General features: G+C 56.2%; 1 protein-coding gene across 1 annotated transcript in view; it reads left to right on the forward strand.

The window, feature by feature from the left end:
• LOC102503381 (AT-rich interactive domain-containing protein 5A) overlaps positions 1-2,169 on the forward strand; it is a gene marked incomplete at its 5' end in the record, with an annotated part of 2,397 nt that extends 228 nt beyond the window's left edge. Inside the window, 2 exon segments of the mRNA XM_014583450.2 lie at positions 97-256; positions 590-2,169. Coding sequence (XP_014438936.1) covers positions 97-256; positions 590-1,825 — 1,396 coding nt within the window.
• Between the last annotated feature and the right edge of the window lie 10,483 nt (positions 2,170-12,652).

A 12,652-nucleotide genomic window follows, 5' to 3' on the forward strand; every position in this document is an offset into this window, starting at 1 on the left:
GTCAGAAGAGGGCATTCCCAATGGGGGTGGGAGCTAGGCAGAGGCCAGCCTGGGGGTGCACCGGCTTCCTGGTGGACATTCCTGGCTCCTCCCCAGGCTGGTCCTCCCATACGTTCGGCACCTGAAGGGGGAGGATGACAAGCCGCTGCCCCCCTCCAAGCCCAGGAAACAATACAAGATGGCCAAGGAGCCCCGTGGGGACGATGGGGCCACGGAGAAGCTGAAGAAGGCCAAGGAGGAGAGGCGTGTGGAGCCGGTGAGCCCTGAGCATCCCCGGTGCCCTGCTCTCCCGGCATCCCCACCTGCCTCACTATGCTCACAGCTCCCTGTGGAGAGCACCCAGAGCCCGCCCTGAGCGCAGCTCCTGTAGGGACTCCGGGGCGGCTGCAGACGGCCCAGGTGGGGTCAGAGCTACAGCCCGTAGCCCGCTCACCAGCCCTGTGTCCTGGCACCAGGCGCTGTCAGCTCAGACGGCGGCACCGGGGGAAGCTTGCACACACTGCAAGGAGCGGCAGGGGCCTCCGCACCCAGACCTGCTGCACCTGTGCCGTGGCACACCAGCCCTCAGGCATGGCTTCTCTTATTCTAGATAATGCCAGGGAAGACCAGAGCAGATGCCACCGACCAGGCACAGCTCCCCAGCCGGGAGCCCCCCAGGGGCAGCATGGAGCAGCTCAGCCCGTCTCCTGGGCCCTCTCTGCCCTTCGTGGGTGCCAGCGGCTGCCCTGAGGCCTACAAGCGGCTCCTGTCCAGCTTCTACTGCAAAGCCACACACGGCATCATGTCACCCCTGGCCAAGAAGAAGCTCCTGGCCCAGGTGAGCAAGGCAGAGGCCTTGCAGTGCCAGGAGGAGGGCTGTCGTCATGGAGTGGGCAGCCCCGATGGGGATCCCGCGGCAGCCCCAGCTGTTCACCCCCCAGAAGGCCCCCGGAGCCCTGAAGGGCTGGCTGAGAACTCCAGGCACCGGCTGACCCCACAGGAGGGAGTTCAGACCCCGGGGGGTGGCCTCAGGGAGGAGGCCCAGGCAGGCCCCTGCCCCACAGGCCCCATTTTCACGGGCTGTTTCCACACCTACCCTGCTGAGGTGCTGAAGCCAATCAGCCAGCACCCTCGGGACTTCTTCTCCAGCCTTAAAGATGGGGTGTTCCTGGGGCCTCCTGGCAAAGAGGGGCTGTCAGTGAAAGAGCCCCCACTGCTGTGGGGCGGAGACGCCGGCCACCCTTCTGCATTCCACAAAGGCAGCTCCAGAAAGGGCAGCCTCTACCCCAAGCCCAAAGCCTGCTGGGTGTCCCCCATGGCCAAGGCCCCCTCTGCTGACAGCCCCGGGCCACTGCCCGCCTTCCCCAGCAGCCCCAGTCTCGGCCACAAGCGCAGCCTGGAGGAGGAGGCCTTTGTTCACAGTGGCAAAAAACTGCGGGCCGTGTCTCCCTTCCTCAAGGAGGTGGACACCAAGGAGAGTGGGGCCAAAGCTGCAGGCCCCGGCTTGGCCGTCTCCTGCCTGCTGGGCCCAGCCCTGGGACCTGCCCCCCCGGAGGCCTATAGGGGCACCATGCTGCGCTGCCCTCTGAACTTCGCCAGCACCTCGGACCCCTTAAAGGGCCAGGCCATGCTACCTTTCAGCCCCCTGGTCATCCCAGCCTTCCCAGCCCACTTCCTGGCCACCACAGGCCCCTCGCCTGTGGCCGCTGGCCTGATGCACTTGCCCCCTGCGACCTTCGACAGTGCCCTCCGTCACAGACTCGGCCCGGCTTCGTCTGCCTGGCACGCACCACCGGTCACAACGTATGCAGCGCCCCACTTCTTCCACCTCAACACCAAGCTGTAGGTCGGCCTGCTTGCTGTGCTGTGGAGGTTCTGGCCTGGCCCGAGATGGGGAGGTGCTGCCCGGAGGCCCTGGGCTGGAGCCAGCACCCGGGACAGCAGCCACACCCGGGCCGGGCAGCCTGGCATAGTCAGAGGGAAGCAGTGGGAACTGGGTCTGTCTCGGGCAGCCTAGACCGAGACTGGGGACCCAGTGCAAGCCCTCGGGAGAGGACAATGCAGGGTTGGTCCAGCTGGAGACTCTGGAGCAGAGGCCAGGAGTCGATGAGGGACTGAGGAGGCGATGGCAGCTTGGGAATCCGGGATCCCCACAGGAAATCCAATAAAAGACACCAGTGAGTCCACAAAGGCCTGAGGTGTGCAGGCGAGGCTCGGGTAAGCTCTGGGCACCCGCAGGGACGTGGACGTGGACACCACCCGCCCCGCTGAAGAGCGGCCTCACCTCCTGTTGGCATCTGCAGGCCATGACCTCCACCCTACGTCTCCGCCTGCTTTTCCAGTGAGCCCAGGGCCCTGCCCGCGGCCCTCCCTGAGCACATGGGAGCCAAGCTGCGGGAGCCGGGCGCCTGGATGAGCCCTCAGTGGCTACCGGTTCCTGTGGGGGAAGGTGTGGGACAGCACAGGGCGTCTGCCTGGTAGACGCACACCCCAGGGTCTGCTGCTGAATCCTCTCAGTGCCCCCACATGCCCGCCCCATGCCAGCGGGCACCAGGGAGTGGGTGGCCAGGGCGTGACGGCCATCCTGTCCTCCAAGAGCTGCCTGCAGAAGCGGCGTCAGGCACGGGTGCTCTCCAAGTGAGGCCAGCAACGGGTGGTCAGGAGCTGTGGTCACGGCTGCCGTGCGAGCTCTTGGGCTCTGCAGGGCCAGCGCCCACTCCCCCAACTGCCCCCAGAAGGCCCAGCTCCAGCTTCTGCATGCCTGGCCCCGGCCCCACACGCCCACGTGTGCCCATCTCTGAGCTTCCGGGGCTCTGTGGTGACGAGCCAGAGGGAACTGAGTTCTGCCCACCCTCTAGGCACAGGCCCTGGGTGCTGGGCTGTAGGTCGGATCCCCAGGAAGGCAGAGGTGAGGTCTGCCTGCTGTGTGTGATGGGCCCTGCCAAGATGGGGCAAGGTCGCTGTGGGGAAGTGTCCCTTCACTTTCAAAGCAACCTTGGCCTCACCCCGCATGGCAGACGGCAGGCCTTGGGCACAGGAAGCTCAGCGCTGTAGTGGTGGCGCCCTCTGGAGCCCGGTCTGGAGAATACACCTTTTGGCCCCACGTCTGCATCTGGGTGGGGGGCACCCTGCGGAGAGGCTGGGGGCTGTTTAGGTGCAGAACATGTGGTTGAATGCACTCATGCGTCCTGAGAAGTCTGGGGCTCTGGGCCCTGCAGGCCGGTGTACAGCTCAGCTCTACCAGATCCCACTCACTCCTCACCGTCCACAGGGGCGGGTACTGGCCCCATTACTGAGGAGGAAACAGTCTGGGAGATGCTAGCAGGGCAGGAGTGCCGGCTCCGGAGCAGGGAGTGTGCATCCCGCGCTCTGGCCTGCTCCCCGCTGGGTGGCTGTGCACAGGGAGTGTGCATCCCGTGCTCCTGGCCTGCTCCCCGCTGGGTGGCTGTGCGCAGGCCCCTTCTCTTCTCCCCCTTCCTTTGGTTCCTAGCCAGGGCCTGGGGCTCCGAGGCACAGCCCACAGCCAGCAGGGCTGTCGGCACCTACGTTCGGCAGACTGTTTCAGGCCATCGTCAGGGGCCCCCTTCAAGCCATCCATGCAGTTGAGCTATGGGTGGCAGGGAGTGGAGGCCATTCTGAGAGACTTTGCTCCCCGTGGCCCTGGCCCCTCCACCTGGAGGCAGCTGAGCACACAATCATGCCCTCGGCGGCGGTGGGGCGGGAGGAATAAACGTGGAGAAGGCCCCAGCGGCAAGGGTGAGTGCTGTGGAGAACGAGGCTGGGGCGGACACGGGGTGCAGTCGTATTGTGCGGTGTAAGAGTTTGCCATTTTAACCAGCATCAGAGGTCCTGTGCAAGACTGAGGCAGGCACACCCGGCAGGGCCTCGTGCTGCAACACCCCTGCTCCACCTAGCCAGCCAGGAACACAGGCAGGTCCGTGGGCACGCCGGGGTGTGCAGGTCGACCCAGGGTCTTAGCCAGGCCTCCCTCTGGGCTCCGGTATGGTGCGGGCCTGTGCTGCCATCCGGAATGTACGGCTCAGCACACTAAGTGCACACTCAGCGCCGGGCAGCCGCCCCTACGCCCCGTTTCCTGACGCGCAGCTCCACACAGAGAGGGCCTCACTAGTGAGCAGCTCGGAGCAATGGCCGGGCCGTGACGGAGCCATGCAGCTGCCAGAGGGCACAGGGAGGGCACAGGGAGGACAGTCTCGGTGGGAGTGGCACCTGCTCCGGAATGCGGATCAGTGAGGGAGGGGCAGAGGCGGCTGAGGGTTCCCTGTGCACAGGGAACCTTCTAGGCCACTGGGCATGAGAGGGCAGTGTCCTGGCCTCGGCGTTTGTAGTCTAGGCTTTTTTGGGAGAGGTTTTTGCTATAGGGCGCGTGTGCTCACCAGATAGACAGAGACAGAGAGACAGAAAGCGAGAAATCACCCCCCAGGGGGGATGGCCACGCCACAATCCCTTCTCGTCCATTCTCCTCTTGGGATCTTGGGCACGCATGCACACGCGCCTGGCATGAGTTTAAGCCACCGGGTCCGGGACTTGAACCACGGTCGACTACGTGAGAGTCCAGCGACATAGCCATTATGCTAACTGCTGGTCCCAGGATTGGTGGGTTTTAATTGCCAGAGGATCCGTGCGCTTCACAGATGAAGGGAGACGGTGTCGCGGTCCCACGGCAATCCCTCCTCTGTTTCGTATTCAGTGAGGACTTGGGGCACGTCGTAGTCTCTGAAGTGCTTTTCCAGCTGCGTGGGGCCAGAGTCTGAACTGTGGTCAACCACGTGGGGTCAGCTCCCTTAGCCACCATGCAATGAGGTGGGCCCTGGCCCGGGCTCACTAAACAGGAGGCCTGTGGCCTCTGCCTAGGACTGTTTTTGTTTGTTTGTTTGTTTGTTTTTTGGCAGGGTGGGGAGAGATGAGGGAAGGTGGTGCTTCTGGACTCAGGTCTGGCTGGGTGGAGGCTGTGCACGTCTCTGATGGGGCTGTCTGTTCTTTCAGTGAGCAGAGTGAGGATGCTGGAGTACAAGGCCAGGAGAAAATGCGGAGGAGGGACTTTGGAGTGGAGCAGGGACACACAGGTGGACCCTGAGCGATCTGGAGACTAGGAGTAGCTGCTGCCCCTTGGACAGGACAACCCCTTTGTCCACCACAGTCCCCCAGCCAAGGGACCAGCCCTGCACTCTGCCCCAGGCTCCATCACTCAGGCCCGAGACTTGCCGCTGTTTGGACACTAGGTGGCAGCTTCGCTCGTCTGTCGGCCGAGGGCCGCTTCCTAGGCAGAGCGACACAGCGCAGAGCCGGGTCAATGCAGTCACCCGGCACAGTCCCCTGGTCTGGCAGGGCCAGCAGAGGGCACAGGACACGGCAGACAGGCTCCCACTCTGCCCCTCCCTGGGCCATGTCCGCGTTTATGAAAGGAGCACAGTCACTTCCAGGTCCCTGACCCGGAGAGAGATGGGGGGGTCTAGAGTTTGGCAAAGGGTGGGTGACCCTGAGCACACTTGTCTGTGAGGGACGGCCTGCCTCTCAGCTCGCCTGGGCCCTGGCCACAGCGAGGCCTCTCCAGCCACCACCTAGCCCCGTCTATGGACCCTACAGGCAGGGGCGAGGCATGGGGCCCTGGGAGAGCAGGGAAAAGGGGGTCCGGGTGCGGGTCTTAGGAGAGGGACTGCTGCCTTCCTGTACACCCACCCAGCGGATTCTGTCCGTCCCAGGGGTTCTTGGCTTCCTGCCTGGGATCCCACCACCTGCCTGGCCTTGTCACCCAGCTGTGAGGGGGAGGGGAAACAGAGGACAGATCGGAGCTGGAAGCCAGGACACAGCGCTGAGACCCGACTTCCGCATGGGCTCCGTGTATCAGTGACAGTGCTCAGGCCCCTCCCTTGTAAGGGACAGAAAGAAACCTTGACCCTGGCAGGAAAGAGCCAAGTGACCCACAGACAGCAGGGAGAGTGGACATCCTGGCTGTGGGGACAGGAGCCTGGCCATTAGCGGGCTGGAGGTGGTTCTTCCTGGCTCAGAGAGCGACTTGTGGGCCCCTCTTCCCAGCTCCATGTTCATGACGACATGCTGGGAGCTCCAACTAGGCCACGGCAGGGGTGCTGACCCCCAGATCAGCAGACAGTGAGATAGGACTCTGCGAGCCTGGCCCCCATGGGAGGTTTTGGGTTCCCATCCAGAGACCTCCCTGAGTATGCCAGCTGCATGTGCCACGATCCAGGGCCGGCTGAGGCTGAGGGTGGGTCGTGGCGTCAAGATCCTGTCGGGGGTACGGCCTTTCCCACTCTCTGTCTCTCACTCGTGAAAGAAATCAGCACCATCGCCCCTCCAGAATCAGTGATAACCACCCACCAGCCCCCACTGCCGTCTGCCGTAGCTCGACCGCCTTCCCTCCCCGAGTCCTAGCTCAAGGAGAACCGGGTCTTACGTCCTGTGCTCACCTGTGTTCCTGAGGCCGGGGCTGCTGCTCAGAGCGGGACCATCTGCCAGGCAGACCCAAACAGTGACGCCACGCTGGGCGACACCAGGTACACGCACTTCTCTGGGCCTGGTTCATCTGTAAAAACAGAAGTGAGTCTTTTTTTTGACTGATTTTTGCTATAAGATACCTATACTCACTGGAGAGATAGAGAGACAGAAAGCAAGAAATCACCCCCTGGGGGCATGGTCATTCTACAATCCCTTCTCCTCCACTCTCCTCTTGCAATTTTGGGCATGCACACATATGTGCCCGGAGTGAATTTCAAGCTGCCCAGTCTGGGACTCGAACTACAGTCGACTACATGGGAGTCCAGTGCCTTAACCACCACACTACCTGCTGACCCTGGAAGTGAGTCATTTCTATCTCAAGAGTTGTAGGCATTTAGTGAAAGTGCCCTGTAAACTAGATTCTGAGCAGCATGAACCACCTCCGTCCTCACCCATAGTTCCGCTGAGCCAGCCTGACACCTCCGGCCATGCCCTTCGCCTTGAAACTCCTGTGTGTCCTCACCCCTGCCCTCCTGTCTGGCCTCCGACCCGCAGTCACCTGACTTTCTGATCCTGTCTGTGTCAAGCATGGTGAGTCGGAGCCAGCAGCTTCCACTGTGAGCCTCACCTGGGCCTTTCTTCCTCTAGCTAGTCCTCCCGGCGTGGGTACCTGGGAGCCTAACAAGGAGACGGAGGCGCAGGAAGTGAGGTAAAAGCTGCCTGAATCAGGGCTCAGGATGAACCACTGGGATGGACACAGACTGGCTTCCCGGAGATGTGCTCACTGAGACGGCAGCTGGGAAAGCTGGCCTATGTAATAGAGACGGGCAGGAGGCCTCGGTTACGGGGTGTTTGCTGAGTGTTTATACTGGTCCATTTTAAGTCATGCGGACAATTGACTGGCTAGGCCTTCCTTCACATCACCAGCGGGAGGACACTGGATGAATAGGTGGGGGTTGGGACCAGCAGATGGTGTACTGGTTATGTCGCTGGACTCCCATGTAGTCGACCGTGGTTCCAGTCCTGGACCCAGTGACTAAACTCACACCAGGCGCATGAATCACCTCCTTAAGGCACTGGACACTCTCACATGGCTAACCACAGTTCGAGTCCTGGACCCGGTGGCTTGCTTTCTCACTTTCCCTCTCTCTATCTCTGTCTCTCTGTATGTGTCTCTCTCTGGTCAAATTAAAATAAATGAATGAATACACAAAATTAAATAAAATAATTCTTAAAAAAAGATTTAAATGATCCTTATTACCTATTGATGATAACGTGTATAGTATTCTTGACTGGATGGGTCTGAGGAGTGTTTCCTATTGGGTAAATTCTCTTCACAAGCTAAATGATGTATAGCAATTGAATGCTTAAAAAATAATAATGATTTTTAAAAGATTTAAACAAACCCTGCATTCCAGACTTCCCTGAACTGCCTTCCTTCCCCCCTCCCATGTGCTTCCCCACCCTACCACCGTGGACCTGTGACTTGTTTGTGTACCTGTGCTCCCTAACTGGGCTTCCCTGATGGCACCTATGTCCCTGTTCACCCACGAATTCCCAGTCAGACCCAGCCCCACCCCGTAGGGTTTCCACATTCATCCTTTCCATTTTTCTTACCCAAATGACTACGGCCACATTCAGAAACACCCTGAGTACTGCCCTGTCCCCTCCCCCTTCTACACACAGGTAGGGACAGTAACCAGGTAGGGACAAGGTAGGGACAGTTAACCAGATTTATTGAAGTTTCTGGAGAAACAGAAAGGAGGACAATCAACACTGTAACTGCTTCTCGGAGTCGGAGTCGCTTCCTGGGCCCACCCACAGGCAGACGCCGCACTGGGTTCCTGCCAGGGCTCTGTGGCAAGGTCCAGATCTCCAGCCCCACCTGCAGCTCCAGCTGGCTCTGCCCCTCGGAATTTGGGCCATACTCATACACTGTCTCAGAGAAAGGAACAAGGTTTACTTTCCTCCACCGTCTTCTAAGTTTCCTCTGTAAATCCTCATCTCCAGTCCCGGAACCAACTTCCAGCTACTGGTTGACACCGAGGGTCAATGGCTACTACTCCGAGTGCCACCTCTGCTCAGAGGCAGTCAGCCAGCCAAGTGGTTAGTGTGGGCTGACTTGTGTCCCTCCAAAACAGAGATGTTAAAGCCCTAACCCCCAGTGCTTCCGGAGGCTTTATGCAAACACAGGGCAGTCACCCATGTAATTAGTTAAGATGGGGCACGCTGGAGTAGAGTGGGCTCCTACACCAATGACTGGCACACCTTCAAGAAGACGGCCATTAAACACAGACTCGGAGAGGGTGCTGCATGGCGACAGGACTGCAGTGATGCAGCTGCAAGCCAACGACTGCCCGAGCTGGCCTGCAGACCCCCAGAAGCTGGGAAGAGGTAAGGAAACCTTACTTTACGGGAGCATGGCCCTGCCAACACCCTGATTGGACTGCTAGCCTCCAGAACTGTGAAAGGATAAATATGTCGAGTTAATTCCCCCGGTTTGAGGACCTTTGTTACGGCAGCCCCAGGAAGAGTACAGTGGTGTTCACGGGGTAATGGTCTACTTGGTGAATGGCAGTCACAACAAGCTCCACTTCCCAGGAGACTGCGAGATCTCAGGCTGGTAGAACAGTAACGTTGGCAGCAAACGTGCAGTAGGTACTGGCTTCCCTCCAGGCTCTATGCTGTGAAAGTCCCTAGGGTTAACTTTCCCTCACAACACTCCGATGAGCAAAGTTCTGTTCTCATCCCTGGGTTCTGCAAAATGAGGCTAAAGGAGAGTAAGTGAATTGCCCAAGGTCACAACCAGTAACAGAGCCAGGGCCAAACACAGCCCAGGCTTACCCACACTGCCAGGATTCCTTGGGAAGCAGCCCCAGAGAGCTGGGACTGCAGGTCAAGGATGAACCGGCCATGCAGAAACCGGCTTTCCTCCAGCGGAAACATGTCAGCAGTATTTGTCCCCTTCAGTCAGTCTTCACAACTGAGTAAGCCTCCCTTATTCTGCCCTCTGGGATGACCCCGGAGGGCCAAGGAGTAAACCATTAGTGCATGCAAGAGCATGTGTGTGTGTGTGCATGTGAGAGTATGTGCCCACCTAACTACATACGTAGCAATGATCTGAAATAAGAGATGACTCATTTCTCCCATCTCCCTTCTTACCATGTTCTTTTCTCAAACCAGAATCTGGGGTACGTAGTTTGACTGGAATGTTCTAATTCAGGAATTGAGATGTGCAGCAAGTAAACAGGAAAACAGGAAACTATTTAAAATAAAAATATATAGTGAGCTATGATTATTTTTATTTAGTTATTTTTTGGTTTTTGCCATGGGGTGCATGCACTCACTGGAGACAGGGAAAGTGAGAACTCACTCTCCAGGCCATGATGCAAACCTTTCTCCATCCTCCTATCAGGAGTTTGCACATGCACGCACACACGCCTGGTACAATTTTCAAGCTGCCACTTACAGGACTCAAATCATGATCAGCCATGTGGGAATCCATCTCCGTAACCATCACGCTGCCTTCTGATTCTAAGGTGTGATTAAAAAAAAAAAATAGGTGGACTCCCACAGGGTAGACCACAGTTCGAATCCTGGACCTAGAGGCATGCTTTCTCACTTTCTCACTCTTTCTGTCTCTCCCTGATGAGCACATGTCCTATACTAAATTAAATAATAAAATAATAAAGTTATTTAATTAATTAATTAATTAATTAATTTTTGGAGAGGTTTTTGCTATAGGGTGCATGCGCTCACCAGAAAGACAGAGAGAGACAAAGAGACAGAAAGTGAGAAATCAAGGGGGATGGCCACATCGCAATCCCTTCTCCATTCTCCTCTGGGGATCTTGGGCATGCACGCACACGCGCCCCGCGTGAGTTTAAGCCACTGGGTCCCGACTCAAATCGCGGTTGATTACATGGGAGTCCAGCAACATGGCCGTTACGCTAACTGCTGGTCCCAATAAATAACTATCTTCAGTGAAAGGTGTTTAATATTGCTGATGAGAATATAATGCGCCACAAGCCTCTTAAATATATCAAGAGCCATAAAAGCAACCAGACTGGTAGTCTCATTTCTGGGCACTCACTGCAGAAAACGGTTGGGGATGCCGAGGAGTACAAGGAAGGGGACGTAGGTGTGGCTGCAGTCGTGCCTGCTAGACACTGCTGTGCGACAGGCTGAGGCCACGCAGAAGGCCCAGGCTTGCTTCCTGGCCCACCCTAAAAAGCCAGGCACAGTGACACATGCCTGTAGTCCCAGCTCCAGGAGGCTGATGTGGACAGCATAGCAAGACCCTGTCTGACAGAGTGGTGTGGTGGTGTGCACCTGTGACCCGCTGCTTGAGAGGCGGAGGCAGAGCACCACCCCCACACCCCCCACACACAAGACGAAAAGGTACATAGATGAAACTAGGCCTCTGGCAAGACTGCATCAGTGGTACTGAAATTATGAATACACTATGTAGCAGATGAAACAAAATTATATATAAACATGTATTCGTCATATGTTACTTTTTTAAGAATTATTTTAACTTTATTTATTTATTTATTTTAATTTAAACAGAGATGGACAGGGCAAGAGAGAGAGAGAGTTGGAAAGTGAGAAAGCAAGCCACCAGGTCCAGGACTTGAGCCATGTGGGAGTCCAGCACCCTTAACTACTGCACCACCTGCCAGCCCATTACTATTATTTTTTAAAGAATTATTTATTGAAGGACCAGCAGTTGGCATAATGGCTATGTCACTGGACTCCCATGTATTTGATTGTGGTTTGAGTCCTGGGCCCGGTGGCTTAAATTCATGCCGGGCTCGTGTGCGTGTGTGCTCAAGATTCCAGGAGCAGAATGGAGGAGAAGGGATTGTGGCATGGCCATCCCCCTAGGGGGGTGATTTCTCGCTTTCTGTCTCTCTGTCTTTCTGGCGAGTGCACGCGCCCAATAGCAAAAACCTCTTAAAAAAATTATTTATTGGGAACCAGCAGATGGCACGATGGTTACGTAATGTCGCTGGACTCTCACATTACTCTACAGTTCGAGTCCTGGACCTGGTGGCTTGAAACTCATGCTGGGTGTGTGCATGCCCAAAATCCTGAGTGGAGAATGGAAGAGAAAGGATTGCTGCCTGGCCATCTCCCCTGGGAGTGATTTCCCACTTTCTGTCTCTGTCTCCCTAAAACAAAAATCTCTGTAAATGGGGAACCAGCAGTTAGCGTAATGGCTATGTCACTGGACTCCCACGTAGTTGACCGCGGTTCGCATCCTGGACCTGGTGGCTTAAAACTCATGCCGGGCGCGTGTGTGTGTGTGCCCAAGATCCCGAGAGGAGAATGGAGGAGAAGGGATTGCGGCGTGGCCATCCCCCTTGGGGGGTGATTTCTCGCTGTCTCTATGTCTCTCTCTGTCTGGTGAGCGCACGCGCCCTATAGCGAAAAACCTCTCCAAAAAAAAAAAATCTCTGTAAAAAGAAAAAAATATTTATTTATTTGTATTTTTTATTATAATTTTAATTTGATCAGAGAGAGAAAGGGAAAGTGAGAAAGAAAGCCACTTGTTCTGGGACTTGAACCACAGTCAGCCATGGGAGTCTAGCACCCTAGCCATTATGCCACCTGCTGGCTCCAATTACTCCTATTTTTTAAATGGGTATTTAGTAGTATTCTTTGAATACGAGCAACAGAGGGATAACCACTTATTTTTCTTAGTGATAAGTAACTGCTCTTATAAATAAAATATTACTAAAATTCCCCAAATTAAGAAAACTGAAACTCTAGTACTTTCCACTTGGGGGAAAAGAACATTCTTGTACAAACTAACAAATGTTTTAAGAATTCAAGATCACAAAATTCACAGAAATCCTTTGAAACAGGAGACTGTTTTGCTAAAAGCAGCTATGTCTTCCCTGAATTATCAACATTAAGCATAATACAAGCTTATATCTTGTTTTTTTTCAAGAGAGATTTTTGCTATGGGCACATGCACTTTCCAGAGACACACAGATAGAAAGCGGGAAATCACCCCCCAGGGGGGATGGCCACACCACAATCCCTTCTCCATTCTCCTCTCGGGATTTTAGGTGCAATACACACATGCACATGCTTGGCGTGTTTCAAGCCACCAGGTCTGGAACTTGATTTTCAGTTGACTATGTGGGAGTCCAGTGACAACCATTATGCCATTTGCTGGTACCACAAGCTT

The sequence above is a fragment of the Tupaia chinensis genome, unplaced genomic scaffold, assembly GCF_000334495.1.
Source record: "Tupaia chinensis unplaced genomic scaffold, TupChi_1.0 Scaffold144276_1, whole genome shotgun sequence".
In the NCBI taxonomy this organism is placed as follows: domain Eukaryota; kingdom Metazoa; phylum Chordata; class Mammalia; order Scandentia; family Tupaiidae; genus Tupaia; species Tupaia belangeri.